The sequence below is a fragment of the Dermacentor silvarum genome, chromosome 3 (genome assembly GCF_013339745.2).
Source record: "Dermacentor silvarum isolate Dsil-2018 chromosome 3, BIME_Dsil_1.4, whole genome shotgun sequence".
NCBI classification, from domain to species: domain Eukaryota; kingdom Metazoa; phylum Arthropoda; class Arachnida; order Ixodida; family Ixodidae; genus Dermacentor; species Dermacentor silvarum.
Window position 1 is genome coordinate 196550669 of NC_051156.1, and position 17306 is coordinate 196567974.

The 17306-nt window shown below is 44.3% G+C and overlaps 1 protein-coding gene across 1 annotated transcript; it reads right to left on the reverse strand.

Moving 5' to 3' along the window:
* Window positions 1-2274: 2274 nt before the first annotated feature.
* LOC119446424 (transmembrane emp24 domain-containing protein 6) lies at window positions 2275-11638 on the reverse strand. Its single transcript, XM_037710850.2, has 4 exons — window positions 11389-11638; window positions 10204-10321; window positions 8932-9077; window positions 2275-7166 (listed from the first exon to the last, which is right to left on the reverse strand). The coding sequence occupies exons 1-4, from the start codon at window positions 11578-11580 to the stop codon at window positions 6933-6935; spliced, it is 690 nt and encodes a 229-aa protein (XP_037566778.1). The 5' UTR covers window positions 11581-11638; the 3' UTR covers window positions 2275-6932.
* Between the last annotated feature and the right edge of the window lie 5668 nt (window positions 11639-17306).

The window sequence follows — 17306 nt, forward strand, 5'->3', positions numbered from 1 at the left end:
GAGCAATGCCTAGCATTGTATGGCCTTAAAATCGTTTTCGTTTGCCAAGCTGAACTTTGAGGGGGCTGAATAAATAAAACTACCATGTATAGGCCTGTTCAACATGCATCAAAAAAATTGTGTACCTAAACTTGCATGCAAAGTGGTGCTAAATTGCGCGCGAATTGTCCTTTTTTGTGAAGCTCTTCACACTGCCATGAAGCTGCGCCTGAAGGCAAAGGTTGGTTGCCGTGAAGCTTTACTGCGTGTGTGAACAGATCACAGCAGTAAAGCATGGTGATGACAATGTAGAAACCAGAAGTGTTTACGGCACTTTGCATTATATTGGCGATTGTGCTAAGTTGCTTTTACAATGATTTGGACATTATTTCAAACATGCAGATTTCAGTTCCTTCTTCAAGACTTGTAGGTTATATGTGGTAAAATGTGCTAAATTCTGTGACAGGTGGCAACTTCACTCTTGAAGATATGCCTTTTCAGCGTGTGGTGCATTAAGGAAAACAAAAAGTGGCAGTCACAAATATGCCATTTACTTTAATGATGGCAGCTAGCAAAGCTGTACACATTGCCTGGAAACATTGGGTGATCAGCTGCAGTGATGCTTCATCCCAGAAGCCTCAACCATCAGCGCACACTCAACGTGAAGCATTGTTAGATGTTTACAATGCACATGGCCTACAAACAGGTCACTTTTCAATGACGACAGTTTTGTTGTCCGGTGTTTACAAAATATGAACTGCGCAATGTGCACTGCATTACGCAAAGTTATCATGGCAGTGGGGATGGCGTTGCACTGCTGAGCAAGAGGTAACGGGTTCGATCCCGGCTGTGGTTGCCGTTCACCGATGGACACGGAATGCAAAAATGCTGGTGTGCCATGCATTTGGTACACATTAAAGACACCCCAGGTGGTCAAAATTAATCCCGAGTCCCCCACTACACTCATAATCAGATTGTGGGTTTGGCACATAAAACCCAAGAATTGAATTCGCAAGGAGTGCAAGTTCTTGGCCTGGGTGGTTAAACTGTGAACTTGGCAAGAGTTCCCACCTTGCTGGTACATATGAGCAGGTGTTAAGCACAAAAATCCTAAGACAAGGACAAGACAGAAGACGACGCAAGTCATCATCTGTTTTGTTATCGTCTCAACATTTTTGCTCTAAACACCAGTCCCAAATGCTACTTTGGAGCGACAATTGAGAACCAAACTACAGAGCCGTTATTTTTGCCCTTTCGATGCCTGAAATGCGAGGTTGAGCTATGCATTGTGCGTAAAAAACAGCTTTCTTTGTGCCGAAAGATCTGGTATTTATGAATAGCGTTATCTATTGTTTCTCTGTCCCATGTTGCTTATTCCTGTATGAACAAATTCAAAAGAATTGTTTGTTTTCAGAAATATTTCATATATTTTCTGCAAGTTATTCTTTTGCAAGTACCACAGGTTATCATGTATACTTCCATGATTGTGCGATCATCGTTGTCGCAACTTCCTGCACCCACAAAAAAAAAAAAAAAAGTCACAGTTGCGCCCGAAAGTCGAATCGTTGATTGCGATAGCAAATTATTAGACAGCTATACGAAATAAGGTTAGTCGCTCTATAAGCTGCATAAACTACTTTAAACATTTGCATACTAATTAAATTAACAAGCGCATTGTCACACGTGCACGGGCAAACACAAATACATCTCGCTTGATGACTGCAGACATTTGTTGTCGGAATGCTGGCGTGATGAAGAGCAGCAACAGCGGCTAGCGAATAGCCGTTCGTCCTGCCTCCCATTCCAACGTGAACTAGGCGCGCGAGAACACGGCGCACACAACGCCATCATCAATCTCGGGTCCACTAGCCTTAGAACCCACCACAGATTGCCTCCAAGATAGGACACGCGCAGCCACACTCAACCACCGCAGCTGGAGTAGAAGAGGAGATGCGCACTAACCTGCCTCCTTCCCCCCCTCCCCTCCCAGCTCCCCCCCTTGTGTGTGTGACAAGACGGCGCGTACCGTCCCCGCCTTCCTCCCGTGCCAGTGCGAGAAGACACCGCCCAATCAAGTCACCATCCTTCTTGGCTCACCATCGCAAGCTTTTGCTCACACCTACAGTATACGCTGCATGGGCACGATGTCATCGCATTTGGACTTTATACGGAACACGACACACCACAGTGATAAGCTGCATTTTGTGGAAATTCACCTGGACTGTCCATATAATCATATAATTGCAATCGCAATAATACATTTACAGTACACTACAAGGAATCACTACCACAGAGTGAGAGGCAATGAAAAACCACATTTATTGCACATTCATACCTCAAACATGTCTCACATTTTTCAACACACCAGCACATGCAGTTTGGTGTGCTCATTTACACAATTCTGGCGTAGGAACCAACTAAGACCCCTTGGAATGAGTTTCATTCAATGCAACTGGCATGTACAACCTCAAGAACAATCGCGTCCAAAAAAAATGAAAAAAAAGGAATGGAAGTATTAAAAAAAATTTATATGCGGACGGGTAGTGTCGTACGGCATCTACGTTGAACAAATAACAGTGCTGAAATCAGCATTGCAAAACCATCATGCACATCGTCATTGGTGTAGTCTCAAGATTGGCCCAGTTTCATTACCAACATCCACTCCAAAACAGCACATACGCACACAAAATAGGTGTATATATATATATATAGTATAGTAAAATTGTTCAGCACATTTAGAAGACTCCAGCACAGTGTTACAAATCTTAAAGAAATAAAAAAATAAACAAGTAACAGTAAACTGAGCAACAAATACATGCCTGCGTCAATGCATTTGAGATTCAAATGCAGCTTATCAAACACGAGTGTCACACCATTGGGCTTTCACCAGCTCGCAGTGCTGTCATGGACAAAGGAAGCACAGACAGGGCAATTCGAAGAAATTTCCTAAATGCCGAAATTTCTTTGGCAGATTTGCGTATACATGTAAAATGCCGTCTCCATTAAGACAACAGTCCTATCACATGTCGAAGTTCTAAGCAAACCCATTATTACGTCCCCTACCTCAGACCTCAAATGTAATCTTGTGATTTTGAATTTTCCTGTTAGGGCTTCATTCGTCCATGTCAGTAGATAGTACACTCTTAGACAAAAATAGAGAGACCTTTGAAATCTGTTCATAATTCACCGTAGCAGAAGTGTGCTGAATCTATGATAAACCGAACAAGAAAGTTCCCTAATATGTCTTTTTAATCACAGAATCCAGCTTAACAAAGTTTGTCTTTTCACACAGTTCTGTGAAATCACTTGCAATACGATGGCTGCGGTGGCAAATGCCGCAGTGTAACAGCTTGCGATCATCAAACACATACCTGACATGCATTGCTGCACACGACCACGTGATTCAGGTGCAGCGCTGATAGGTCTAGCCAGAACATCATGATCTCAAAAAGCTATCACCCTCAGTACAGAATGCTAACAGACGTATAGCGCAACAACATCTATAAGGTATCCATCACCTAAAAACTAAAAAAAATCACCGCGTATCCATGACGTGGATGATGATGAGTGGGCTAAGCACCGGGGGATTATTCGGGTAAACCAGAGCTACGGATGAGAGAGAAAGAGAGTGCGCGTCGGGAACGAACGCTCTTGTGCACTGCAGCACCCCTAGCTACGGACAAGAAAGAAAGAGAGCGCGTGTCGGGAACGAAAGAGAAAGAGAGCACAGCTGCGCCTCTAGCGGGAGTGGCGAGTACTAGCGTGGCTACAGCGGCGCGACGGCGGACAAGGCTCGACCCTAAGGAGCTTCGCCCCTAAATAATGGAAAACGGAAGGCAGGGGTGGGGGGGTTCAAAAACATGTGTTTGACAGAAGTTGTTGGAAGCAAAGCATTGCTGGCCTGTCAAGCAGTTGGAAGCATTCATTGTATCACAATCTGTTTTCGGTAGAAGCCTTTTCGTGCAAAAGCTAGTGTGCTTTTTAAAAAGAGGGTTACATAAAATGTGAAAATATTTCTTTGCGCTTGAGTAACCTACTTCTAAAATGCAAAGATGGGCCTGTATAGGTTCGGCAGACATCCATCCTGCTCAGAGTTAAAAGCCCAAAAAACGTGTACCTTTGGCACTGACTGAGAAGGCCTCCGTGATTTACAAATAATCAGTGCATTTTCTGAAGGGGTGCGCTCCACCTAAAGTTAAAACAGAGGCCAAGCTGCAACACAGTTAACGTGCAGTTAACACTTGATGAGGGGAAGCTAAGCTACATCTCGGGGCTAACTCCGATTTTCATACATTCAAATTACATGTAAAACGCAGAAATGCTACTATGAGACAACTGCTGGACTGATTTGAATGAAATTTGTTGCTTTCAAGGGAGAAAGTCAAATTATAGCTACTCCAGGAAGCAAAATTTTAATTTAGGACCTTGAATTTAGAAAAATTTAGAAATTAGAATTTTCAAAAATCGGTAACAGTTAAAAATAAAATTGAAGCACGAAGTTTACAAATCCATTGACTCTGCACTAAAAACAGATATTGCCGCTCGGTAAACTACATCTGTTGGAGCATCTAAAGCAGACAAATTTGATGTATGCATTTACAGCTTACGTAAAACTGTTACAATGTTTACAAGGGTTTTGCAAAAGTCCTACTCACGGATTAGCAGCATGATTCCAAGCAACATGTAATACATCAATAGTGTCCGCTTTAGATGCATTAGTATTAGGTGAAGTTCATAGAATTGTGATATCATTCTTTACTGCTGAGTTACAGAGATTTATTAAATTTTGCAATTTTCAATAACTTTTTCTTAAAATATATATGCCACAAATAGAACATACACTTCCTGCAGTTACTAGGCTTTGAATTCTTTTAAACGCAACAATGCTCATCAAAATCAGTGCAATAGTTGCTGAGAAAAGCAAGTTCTTAGTTTCCATCTATTTAGATGGGAGCTACCGAACTAAAGATTCCTGCTTATAGGGCCACCTAAAGGCTAATACCAAAAGCCTGGTGAAGTATTGTTTAGTATATTACATTTATTTGGCAAGAAGACATTTCATAACTAATGGATAAAATGTAAACCAAGGTTTCCATTTTTGAATTTTGCATGTACAGCACAGTGCCAGTACATCAGTGTGATGCCATGGAATTTCAAAGTATTTTTGCACACTTTGTGTCATATTTGCGTATGGACCATCGCCAACGCTTTTCAAGTCAAGCCTTTCCTTCTTTTAACATGCAGTGCAATCCTTGTTTATCAATAAATGATTAGCCTGTACTGAAAAGACACTGTCACATTTTACAATGCAGTTTGTGGAAACATCAAGGCTGTGTCACCATCCCTCACATTTCTTTTTCTTTCTCTTTTTTAGGCTTACCAAGTTGGTCCTCATGGTAAAACTTAAAAACGTTCTGGTATTCCTGAAGTGTGAAGTGTCTACAGACAAGACTGATGCAGACAAATCGTTGATAGACAGGACAGGGAGTGGAGTGCACTATGGTTTAGCCCAACTTCTCACTCAACAAAGTGAACGTCGACATCCGTAGCAAATTACAGAAAAGACCTGTCAAGACGAATACTACCCAAGCTCACGAGTGTCCTCTGCATCGGAAATTCTGGTCCATCTCATCGTGAACATTGTCTGGCTCTTGCTTTGGCAGGTATGGAGTTAACATAGCTCCAATAATATGTACGGGTAAGACAGTGAACATTCAGAAGAAAATGGTGCACTTAGATCTTCACCAGTTTGAGGTATTATGGAAGCTCACTGTTACGCATCTTCAGCTCTTCTACAGGGTAAATCTATGCCGCGCATTAGTGGTAAAAATCTAATCCGTCAATAAACTAGGCAGGCAAGTGTGTTGACGCCACGTCATGACATGTTGAGAACCACTCGCCATGCTGAGATAACTGGACAAAGCTCGCGAGATTCCAGGAACTACTCATTTCCACTACTCGGTTTCCTGCTTTCTGGACCAATGTAGCAAAAAGTGCATGTCGCATCAAGTAAAAAGTAAGTTTACTACTGTTTGATCTAAAAGAAAAGTTCCAAGCCTGGCCATATGCGCCCGGGTGCTATGACGTTCCTCCACTTGATGCCATGCCTCGACCTTTGGGTGTTCAGGACAGAGCCATCCCCTAACCTGATATAAGTCTGTGTGCTTTGCTAACAATCTTCAGGAATTTCTGGGCTACAAATTCATTATAAATCACTTTCAGTGCCTCCTCAAAGGCACTTGATTGGCGGAGTCCTTCAGTGATGATGGAGCATTTCATTGTGGGAATCAAATCACGGAGGAAAGTGAAGCAGAGCGACTAGTACTTCGGTCAAGGATCAGCACTACCCTCTGTTCTCAGAAGTCAACACAGCAAGTCAAGCAGAGCAACATCCAAGAGTGTAGGGGCTGGGATAGACCATCCCTTCTCATTGCACATGCTTTGGTGTACCGGGAGGAAGTGGCACATACAAAAATACAGTGCAGATTCTTCGCTGATGTTGCTCGCTTTAAGAACCAAAAGCGGTGACCTTGACACAGATTCACGCTAACTTTTGCAGGCTTTTTAAACACAAAAGGACTAAATCTAAATTGGAACAGGACACGTCAACTCGGCACACACATATGCACATCGTTTACCTTTTCAGTTTAGTTCAACGCGAGGTTGTGCAACGTCTCGTATAAAAATGACGGGCAGGAGTGAGAGGCCAAAGACCTCTCCACTCTTTCCCGCCAGAAAGGTCCTTTCATTTGGCAGGTTCCGATATGCACACGACTGCAAAGTTTTAGCCAAGGCAGGCAACAAGTCACTCACTCCGATAAGAAAGCTTTCTCGTCTGTTACAATGCCAGCAATGGAAATAAACGCATGGAACTGGCTGCTGACCACGTCAAGAGGAGCCAACGTACGTCACGTACCGTGCGCACACACGATGAGAGGCTCAGCCGTCACGGCTCACGCCCGCGGCTTGAACGTTGGTGTGACGTTCTTCACTTCGAAAAGCTTCCGCACAAAGTACACCTGCAGTGCTGAAGTGGCCATAATGACGATGCACTGGGCGAGGGACCAGTACTGGACGTAGCGGTTGTTGCCGTCCACAATGTACCAGTCTCGTGAAAGGTGCCTCCTGTTCTGGTCCTGGTACTTCAGCATCTCACCCACCTGACCATCTACCTTCTGCAAGGTATCCTGCAGAGAACAGCAAGCATACAGACGAGTAGGCGACGTCTGAATTTAGAATTTAAGAGAGAAATTCAGTCATAGAGATAATAGACCAATCTGGACTGATAAAGTATTCTAAGAACTCTCATTTTAAAAACATCACGTCGAAAGTGCAGTGCCAGCATGTCAATGCGACGTCATAGATTTCAAAAAATTTTCTCGTACTATTTGGGCAGTTGCGGTAGTGAAATTTCTCAAAACTTGCGTAGTTCAGTCCTTGGCTCCTTTAGAAAACAGTGCAGTTCATATTTACAGTCAATTTCTGTTAACTCGATCTCGATTAATTCAACTTCTTGCTTATAATTTGAACGCACAGAAACGTCCCAGCGAGAAACCATACATTGCTATGAAAGAAAAATTTGTTTAGCTCAAATGCAAACGCATGTCTCTTCAGTTAGTTTGACCCCCACCGAACCCCACTGACATCCTCTCATGTGCATAGTGGTTAATAAAAGCTTGAAAACCTAAGAAATTCAGCAGATGGATTTACCACTTCCCTAGGGGAGAAGCTGTATGATATTTATATTTCGTGGCTAATGGCAGTACAGCCACCCCTTCCCGCTTGTTTCATCTCGTGTCACGCGCCCATATTCAGCAGTGTGCTTGTCCTTTCAGCATGGTGTCGCATGACAATTTACACATTGTTTTCTTTCGAGGTCAAGAAATGGATTATTCAGATTATTTATACAGGTGTCTTCAACAGGAAACAGGTCAACAAGGAATACGGTCTAAATAGAAGCACTCTTGCAATACTAACACTGAACAAATGAATTCTTTCATTTTAGATAATTTCAGATAATTCGACCAAATCGTGCGGTCCCGCAAAGGTCGAATTAAAAGGAGTCAACTGTACCGACAAAAAATCAACTGAACCCAAGCATGTGCGGTCAAATCTGTAACATCAAGGCAAGCTGGTGCAGGAATTTGGCCTATATTTAGTAAATATGATTCAATTTAGTTCTGTTTGTAAGCACATTAACCTCTTCTTAGCTTTCAGCCTAACCGCTGGCGGGCACAGCATGACATTGGTGGGCACATCATAAAGCGTTCTATGCGTGTTTGTGCTTGATCACGTTTTATATATAAATGAAACAGGCATGATGCCTTTAGCACTGTGCTTGGTCTCCAGCAAGTGCCATCTTCAGTGGGTTTTCTAGTGCTTCAACGATAAAATGACTACAAAGGCAAGAAAAGATACGAACAGACAAAAAGCGCTTCTCTAACAACTGCCTTTTCGTCTTTCGTATCGTCTTTTGTCTTCCTAGTCCTCAAGTTCCATCTTTGCAGTGCTAGAAAATCCTTGAAGTTAATGCTCCAACTAGCCTACATTCAGTCTCTGTTCAGTCAGTCAGTCAGTCAGTGGTGTACATTCAAATTGGAATATGCAGGAGGAGGTCCTAACCAGAGTGCAAAGTAGTATGGGAACCTCCTGTCCGTAAAAGAACAGTGTAGTACGTTTCAAAAGCAGCAGAAAAAAAAAAAAAACTTTCAGTAGAGACTAGAAATGAAAGTGTGTGTTGTTAAAATAACAAAAACAACAACAAACGAAATTAGAAATACATGTCAGTGATAAGGCAACTCGTAAAAATGCATAAAATAATGGCAAGACTCAAAAGCACACTACCATTTAGTTACAAATGATACACCTAAAGTCTTCAATGACGTTATGTGTACTTGAGACAAGCAAGCAATGCCGCTGGATTACAGACAAGCTGTAGGAGTGCAAACTTACGGTGAAGTTGGCCACCGTGACACCGAGGGACTCGAGCTCCTGTACATACGACTCCCATTTGTCCCTCTTGAAGGAATTGAAATAGAGGCTGACAAGCTTGGCCGCAAAGTGGGACATGCCGTTATCAATGCACAGCTCGTAGTACCCTGCAAAGCAACAAAGCGAAATTGTGGCAAATTAAACAATTACAGCGAAGCAAAACATTGTCACTGAAAACGATTATTCTGTTCCCATGTAATTTAGATAGGAGCTCCTAAGGTAACGGTTCCTCTTAAAGCCCTACTAATTATTATCAGCTAGAGCTAGAGTAAGGGGTCTGTGAAGCACCTTTCGTCTAAGCAGTAGCTTCCTTATATCTCATGCTAACTCTCTGCTTTCCTTTGTGGCACAAATCTAGCACCACAAACACATGACCTTTGCAGTGATGGGAATGGCCAAAAGCGTTTTGGAGCAGGCAAAATGACAATTTGTAGCAGCTGCCCTCAGATTTGTAGCAGGTCAAAAAAGGACAAAAAAAGCAGGTCAGAAGCAGTATTTATTGCTGGATTGTATTGGGTTAGCTCGGTTTCTTAAAGGCAGGAGATGCAAAGGCACTCTGCGCATAGGGATGGTGGTAATTGCTGCCTGGCGTCGGCGACGAATCCTCTAGGTTGTGGCCTCCGAGATAAGGCAGCGCTCCGAGATTGCACAGCGCGGTGGCAGGTAATCTCGGAGGCCACACCTTAGCGCAGCTTTGGAGCACTGTCACTCATTTGTAGCATGGACGTAGCAGCTTTAACGAAATGCAGCAGCTTTCACACCACTGCCTTTGCCATGTGTACTCAGTTATGAAAGACCCTCTCTGCCAGCAAAATAAATTAGTAGTTTTCAGCGTAGTGTCTGTATTTCATCCCAGAAAATTTTGCATGCCCTTAAATTTTGCGACATGTTCTAATTGCGAAATTCACGTAAATTAAGGGCAAGTAAAAGTAAAGGGTTTTACAGTGCTTTTAGCTTTTCCCTAGCTGATACTTAAGGCAGATGCAGTCCTTATAAACCTGAGAAATGGATGTTACCATCCACACAGCCATGATATGCGCCCACTTGTTTAGTGGCTTCCTATTATCATCGTATCAAAAGTCACCAGATTAATTCACAGGTGATGCAAGAAAATGTGTGTCATGTGTAGTACATAATGGAAATGAAAACATGTGCACATCACCGACTCAGTTGCAGTAAATGGTAGCGGACGTGAAGTTTTTCACCGTGAAAAGGAAAAAAGTGCATGGTTACCTCCAGTTGAGGTTGTTTCTTCATATTCAGCCGAAGGCCTCCACTGATAGGGTAGGACATGATTGCCATTGGGGTGCCTTACTGCGAACCCGGCTTGACCATCACCACCTCTTAAAACCTGCAAGACAAGAATATAATGCAATATATTCTCGTAGCAATATATATAACGATGTGGCTGTACACAATTCATTTCGTAATATTTTTGAAGGAAGACACAATGCAAAGTGAATTACCCTGATACGATCCCACTTCCTTTTTCGTTTATTATTTAACTTTTTCATGGCACAAAGCAGAAAGAACATCACTTTAGGTGCGAAAAATTACCTGTATTTTTTTTGTTTATTTCCTCCAATTTTTTGCACAGCGGAAAGTAAACATTGTGATTTCTTTACCTGACGGAGTTCACTTTGTTCTTTTCTTTTTGCCACTTGTAGCAGCTTTATACAGGTGTCACACGACGCACTTTCGATCGTGATCGAACCCGGTGGGAATCGAATTCCTTGGTCGCGATTGGCTCCCTTGCGCAAGCTGAGCGAGGGAGCCAATCGCGGTCGAGAATTTAGATCGGAATCGGGCTCGATCGCGATCGAAAGTGGCCGTGTGACACCGGACTTGCAATCGCGACTGTAAAACATACGATACAAATCAGTTTAGCAGTCCAAAGCAATCCAGTAAACGAAATCGCAGAGAAAAAGAAAGCATAACCGCCGCCACGACACCATTTACCCAAAGAAGTCTGCCAGCGTAAAATGCAACAGCTAAAAGCAGTCCGGAGCGTGCTCGGTGAACCGTAGTAACGCTTTCTGACGCGACGTGTATTTCGCGGCGCCTTAGCTATATAGCAAGCATACGGTACACTCGCGAACATCGAAATCCTGACACATGCAATGCGAAATCAAGGCGGCAAAGTCGTGCGAACTTGAAGCCACGTGTTTTGTCAAAAGAAGCCGTACATGCACATGGTTCAGCTCGTTCAGCTCAGGTTTGCGGCAAATCCGGTTTACGAACTACGTCGCGCCCAAGCGGGCAGCGAACTATTTCTAAACGCTTCTCAAGACAACGCAACGGCAGTTGTTCACATGTTCAAGTAACTGTTCTCGCACAGAACTCCACAACTGGGACACACGTTTTTAACAGCAGTTGGCACGCTATCGCCAACGAAACGGGGCCAGTATCGGAACTTACCTGGTAGGCCACGTAGACCGACGACCCGGCCTCAACGTTCTGATAAAAACACTCCTCTTTACCGGCGTCCACATGGAGCTTGAATTCAAACGAGACGCCTAGCGAAGGCTCTGACACGTACGAATCGGCGGATATTTCAATTGCAATGCACGTAAACAACACCACGGCCGTCAACAGACGTTCCGTGGCCATTTCGTTGAACTTTGCCGCCGCTTTCCCGCAAAGCACACGCAACACAATCCGCCGCTCCGCGATGTGACAGCTTGTGGTCTCCGACAGATGGTAGCACGGTGCTCGTAGCTGCTCGTAGCTCTATTTTTTGTAGTTTAAGTGGTGTCGCTTTCGTTTTCGATGGTGTGCGACTTGCAACCGCATTGATTGGCGACATTGAAACGTGGCAGCATGTGTTGAGCATTCCATCCATAAAATCTCGCTTAAGATCTGTGTGAATTAAGCTCTCTCTCTCTTTTTTTTTTTTTTAGAGGAAATACGTGTAGGACATGAAATTTTCGTCAGGTGGAAGCGCTGGCTCAAGAATGGCACAATTATTTCTTAAAAGCTCATGCACTAACCTTCTAACATTAAAAGTGGACGAATATGAACATTTTCGACTATGAATCGAATATCAAACAGTCAAGCGCATCCGCATATATAGTAAATAAGTACCACGTACGCCTGGTTGCAAACAAGCTCTTCAAGAGAGAATTGCTGCTGTAGACTACCTTTCCACAGGAATTTACAGGTTGTAGCGTAAAAGATAAAACTGCTAAATGATGGACTGCCAAAGACGCTAAATGATAGGCTACAATAAGCAAAATTCACAGGTTGTCATGTAGGCTTAAAAACAGAAAAGCAAGCTTGCATTATCCATTTTGTTTCTGCATTGCTAGAAAACTGTCGCCGTTGTATAATTTGCGATAATTTGTTAAGCAAATGGAGGACAGTAACGAGACTAACAGTCGATTGTTGCGAAATATTTGCTTAGTTTCCACTCCTGGAAAATACCGAATAGTTTTTTTTTTTGAATACGAATAACTATAGTGTGCAGTATATTCGATTCATATTCAAAACTTCGAATTTTCACCCACCCCTAATTTACACACAACCACAAATCCTGATTTAATGGCTACATCGCGAGCTACATGAGCTGCGTTACACAGTGTAAGCCGAATCAAAATGACTTGCCAAGGAAAGAAGAATCCGATTATGAACGAGCTCTCTTTCCCTTTCAAACTCTATTTTAAAACGACTGTAATGTTCCTGCCGTACTCGGCGCGTGCTGCATATGGTACCACGTGTTATCATTTGTGGTGCTTCGGAGTTGATAAATTATCTGAATGTGTTCAATGTTGTGCACGAGGAGTCGCCAGAGCACGGGCAGCACATGTTCAGGAAATTCTGTGCAGTTCTCGTTTCCGTGTTTACAGCACTGACGCGTCCTCGTCGGGCTGGCCATAACTGTTCCGGTTGTCATTATATAAATTTAGCATGATATTGGCATACTATTTTAATGCGATAGTAATTATATGGACACTCCAGGCGAATTTCCATCGGCGCCGTCGCGATGCACTCCAGCTGCGGCGGCTGAGCAACGGCCGCGCGAGTCAACGTTACGTTGGCGCGAGTCCTATCTTGCAGGCAATCTGACGGAAAAAGTGACTTAAACGTGTCTGCAGGGAACGTGCAATGAACAAATAACGACATTTTGAAAAATTAGCGCAACACCTGAAATATTTCCGTACGCAGTGAAAATTCGAAGGCTACGGGACAAGATATATCTTCCTTCCTGAGATACAATGTGAACTCGTCGGCGAAGGCGGTCACCTTCACAACACCGCTACCAGGCAGTGGCAGACCGCGCACGTAAAAGGGTCTCTCAGTACTGAGCGCAGAAATGGCTCACGGCTGAGCGCAAGGAGTACTGGGGATAGAGGGCACCCTTGACGAACACCACGAGTGCAATAGGAAATGGTGCACTTTCACGAACTCCAAGAAACAATGTACTTTGGATATTTGAATAGGTCAAACGAGGTCGGTACACTAAACAGTAACGCACCCAGGATCTCTGCCGGGGGGGGGGGGGGGGGGGGGGGGGGTTGACAGTTTGCCAATACCATCTAAACAGCACTAATTTCGATTTCTTCACGGGAAATTGGCAAAAAAATGCGCTTTTTTGCGAGTGTGCAGACGATTGCGCGTCTTACATCTTAGGTGCAGTACTCAAATGCGTAAGGAAAGAAAAGATCGAGGTTAAACAAAAAAAAAAAGGGGGGGGGGGGGTCCGACCTCCGAATTCCCCCCCCCCCCTCCCGTCGGTGCGCCACTGACACCAAATATATGTAGCTATGTTCACAGGCATTCAAATACTAATGTCAATGGTATATATATATATATATATATATATATATATATATATATATATAATCAACAGGGCGCATTTTGAAAAGACAGAACACACCAGGGTAACATACACAAGTCTGGCAGGTGATCTGACCTGCCAGAAATTAAGGTCTTAGTGCGGTAACAGACTATCAGCTGTGCAGTTATGCGCCCATTACGGAGCTTTATAAATCGTGTCGACCATTTCCGCAGGAACTCTGGTCTTCGTTCTGATTAATCTTTCGCCTGTTCATCATGGAGCTGTTAAAATAAGTTTATTACAACAAAAGATTCTTGAAAATACATGGGCACTTGGCTTCGTGTTCAGAAAATATCATTCAATTACTAATGACAGTGACACATATATATTCAAGAGTGCGCATTATGAAAAATAAAATCAGGCAAGTTTGCACTCGGTCGTGCAAAGCTTAGGCACAGCGAAGCTTACTGGTGCTACTGCTAGATATGAACTTGGTTGCTGCTAGGTCTTAAGTTGGTTTAACTTCACTACGCATGTAGGAAGGTATCAAGCGATCATCAAGCGATCATCAAGCGATTATCGAGCGATCATTTTCGGAGGTACCTTCCCTTTCGCGACATTTCGTGTGACTAGCGCTGGACGCGCGGGCGCCTACGAGCGACAGCGCTCCTGGCATGCCACAAACGCAGGCAGGCTAACCAAGTTTGGTACAGTGCCAAGAACGCTGTCGCTTACCGACGCCGAACGCGTTGGCGACATTTCGCGTGACTATAGCGCTGGACGCGTCGGCGCCTACGAGCGACAGCGTTCCTGGCATGCCACAAACGAAGGCAGGCTAACCAAGGTTGGCACAGTGCCAAGAACACTGCTGCTCCCTGACGCCGAACGCGTTGGAGGCTAGCCGCTCGATATCAATCGGCCAGCTTCGCTGCGTCTTGAGCTTTGCGCGGCCTAGTGCAAGCTTTCGCCTTTCTCTCTCTCTCTCTCTCTCTCTCTCTCTCTCCTGGCTCAGCGCGCCACGGAGAGAAGAGAGGCAGGGGTCGGGAAGGCAGAAAGCTGGCGAGGAGGAGCGTGCACGCGCGCGGTCTCCTCCTCCGGGTTGCCATGGCTACCACGGCTACGCACAATCGCTGTTAAATAGGCTCGTAGGCGCCCGCGCGTCCAGCGCTAGTTACACGAAATGTCGCGAAAGGGAAGGTACCTCCGAAAATGATCGCTCGATAATCGCTTGATGATCGCTTGATACCTTCCTACATGCGTAGTGAAGTTAAACCTTGGTTAGCCTGCCTTCGTTTGTGGCATGCCAGGGACGCTGTCGCTCGTAGGCGCCGACGCGTCCAGCGCTATAGTCACGCGAAATGTCGCCAACGCGTTCGGCGTCGGTAAGCGACAGCGTTCTTGGCACTGTACCAAACTTGGTTAGCCTTCCTGCGTTTGTGGCATGCCAGGAGCGCTGTCGCTCGTAGGCGCCCGCGCGTCCAGCGCTAGTCACACGAAATGTCGCGAAAGGGAAGGTACCTCCGAAAATGATCGCTCGATAATCGCTTGATGATCGCTTGATACCTTCCTACATGCGTAGTGAAGTTAAACCTTGGTTAGCCTGCCTTCGTTTGTGGCATGCCAGGAACGCTGTCGCTCGTAGGCGCCGACGCGTCCAGCGCTATAGTCACGCGAAATGTCGCCAACGCGTTCGGCGTCGGTAAGCGACAGCGTTCTTGGCACTGTACCAAACTTGGTTAGCCTTCCTGCGTTTGTGGCATGCCAGGAGCGCTGTCGCTCGTAGGCGCCCGCGCGTCCAGCGCTAGTCACACGAAATGTCGCGAAAGGGAAGGTACCTCCGAAAATGATCGCTCGATAATCGCTTGATGATCGCTTGATACCTTCCTACATGCGTAGTGAAGTTAAACCAACTTAAGACCTAGCAGCAACCAAGCTCATATCTAGCAGTAGCACCAGTAAGCTTCTCCGAGGAAGCTTTAGTTTGGGCCCAACTCCGATGTGACCTATTCAAATACATGTAAAACGCAGAAACGCTTTTAAGGGAAGCTTTATAGGCTCACATGTGTCGGCGGTGGTGGTAGCGGTGTCACGCTGAAAAGTGGGCCGATCCTGGCGATAGTGCAGAAAGGGTCCAAGCCCAATGGCACATACCAGGGACGAAAAAGAGAGAAATAAAGAAAGAGAGAGATAGAAAGAAAGAACGAGAGAAAGAAAGAGAGAGGAGAGAAAGGAAGAGAGAGTGAAAAAAGAAAATCACCGGCCCTTCCCCTGTCAAGAAAATGGGGGTAATCAAAGGTTGTGTGTATACGTTTCCTACTACTTTCCCTTCCCTTTCCTACTACTTTTCGTTCACTTTCCTGCTACTTTTGTTTCCCTTTTGCGCAACTTTTCCTTCCATTGCTTGTACGTTTCCTTAAACATTTAAGTTTTATTACCGTGACATGCGAACTTTACGTTATTCTGACGAAGGTCAGATACACACACGACAAGCTTCGCTTACTCCAATTTTCTCGACAGGGGAAGGGCTGGTGAATTTTTTAACAGCGAAGCTGTAATTTCTGGTTCGTGGTGCGTATCAAGAAATCAGAGAGCCATCTCTCTTTCGCTCTATATACAGGCAGACATGCATATGTAGGTAGGTATATATATATAACGTGACGTGAATCAATTACCCAGACGTTTCATTTGGTCTAATGTCCTTGTTGCTGAAGGATGACAGTGCATTTTCCAGCCGGGTATAGGACTTTAGCTAAACAAATGTATTTACTATAGGGTGGGCGAATATTCGAAGGTTAGAAAACGAATAGTTGGTGTGTAATATTTTATTAGCACTCGAAAATGAACTATTCTGTATTTTCGAATATCAAAACTAACCAAATATTTCGCAACAACCGACTGTTAAAATCGGGTTACTGTTCTCCACCTACTGAACGAACAAAGGGTCGCAAATTATCATAATTGTCAGAAGTAAAACAGCGACAAAGCTTTTGAAGCAGTGCAGAAACAAGATTGGTAACGCAGCTTTGTTTCCGGTTATGCGGTGGAAGTGTGGCGCCTATGGTTAGATCTGGTACCTGTACATAAATAACCAACAATGCATGGACGTGGGAGCTGCCGTCGTCGTATAGCACAATTGGTAGTGCAACGCGGGCGTAATGCGGAGGTTGTGGGTTCGGCTCTCATCGTCAGCAAGTTATTTTTTTCCTCCATTTGCCTGTGGCTTCTCATTTTTACATTTCAGTTAAAAACTACAAATAATTTCCCCTATGCATTCCTCTTCATTGTCTGTTGGTTTCATATGGCTCTGCCTAGCGAATATGCGCAAGCGTTCTTACAAAAATGGTGCCTTTACAAAAACGGGCCCCTCGGTTCCCCTTCTTTTCGTCTAATAAATGACCACCAGGTATTTTTTGCTTCTGTCTTGCCAATTAGTCTTTCTTGCAGCCTATTCACGTCACAGATTTATCTTTTACGTTACAATCAGGGATGCTTTCCTTGTAACAGGCGCTTTGTTGTGCCTGCAGCTACTGATTTTTATTTTTTTTTTCTTTTGCATAAC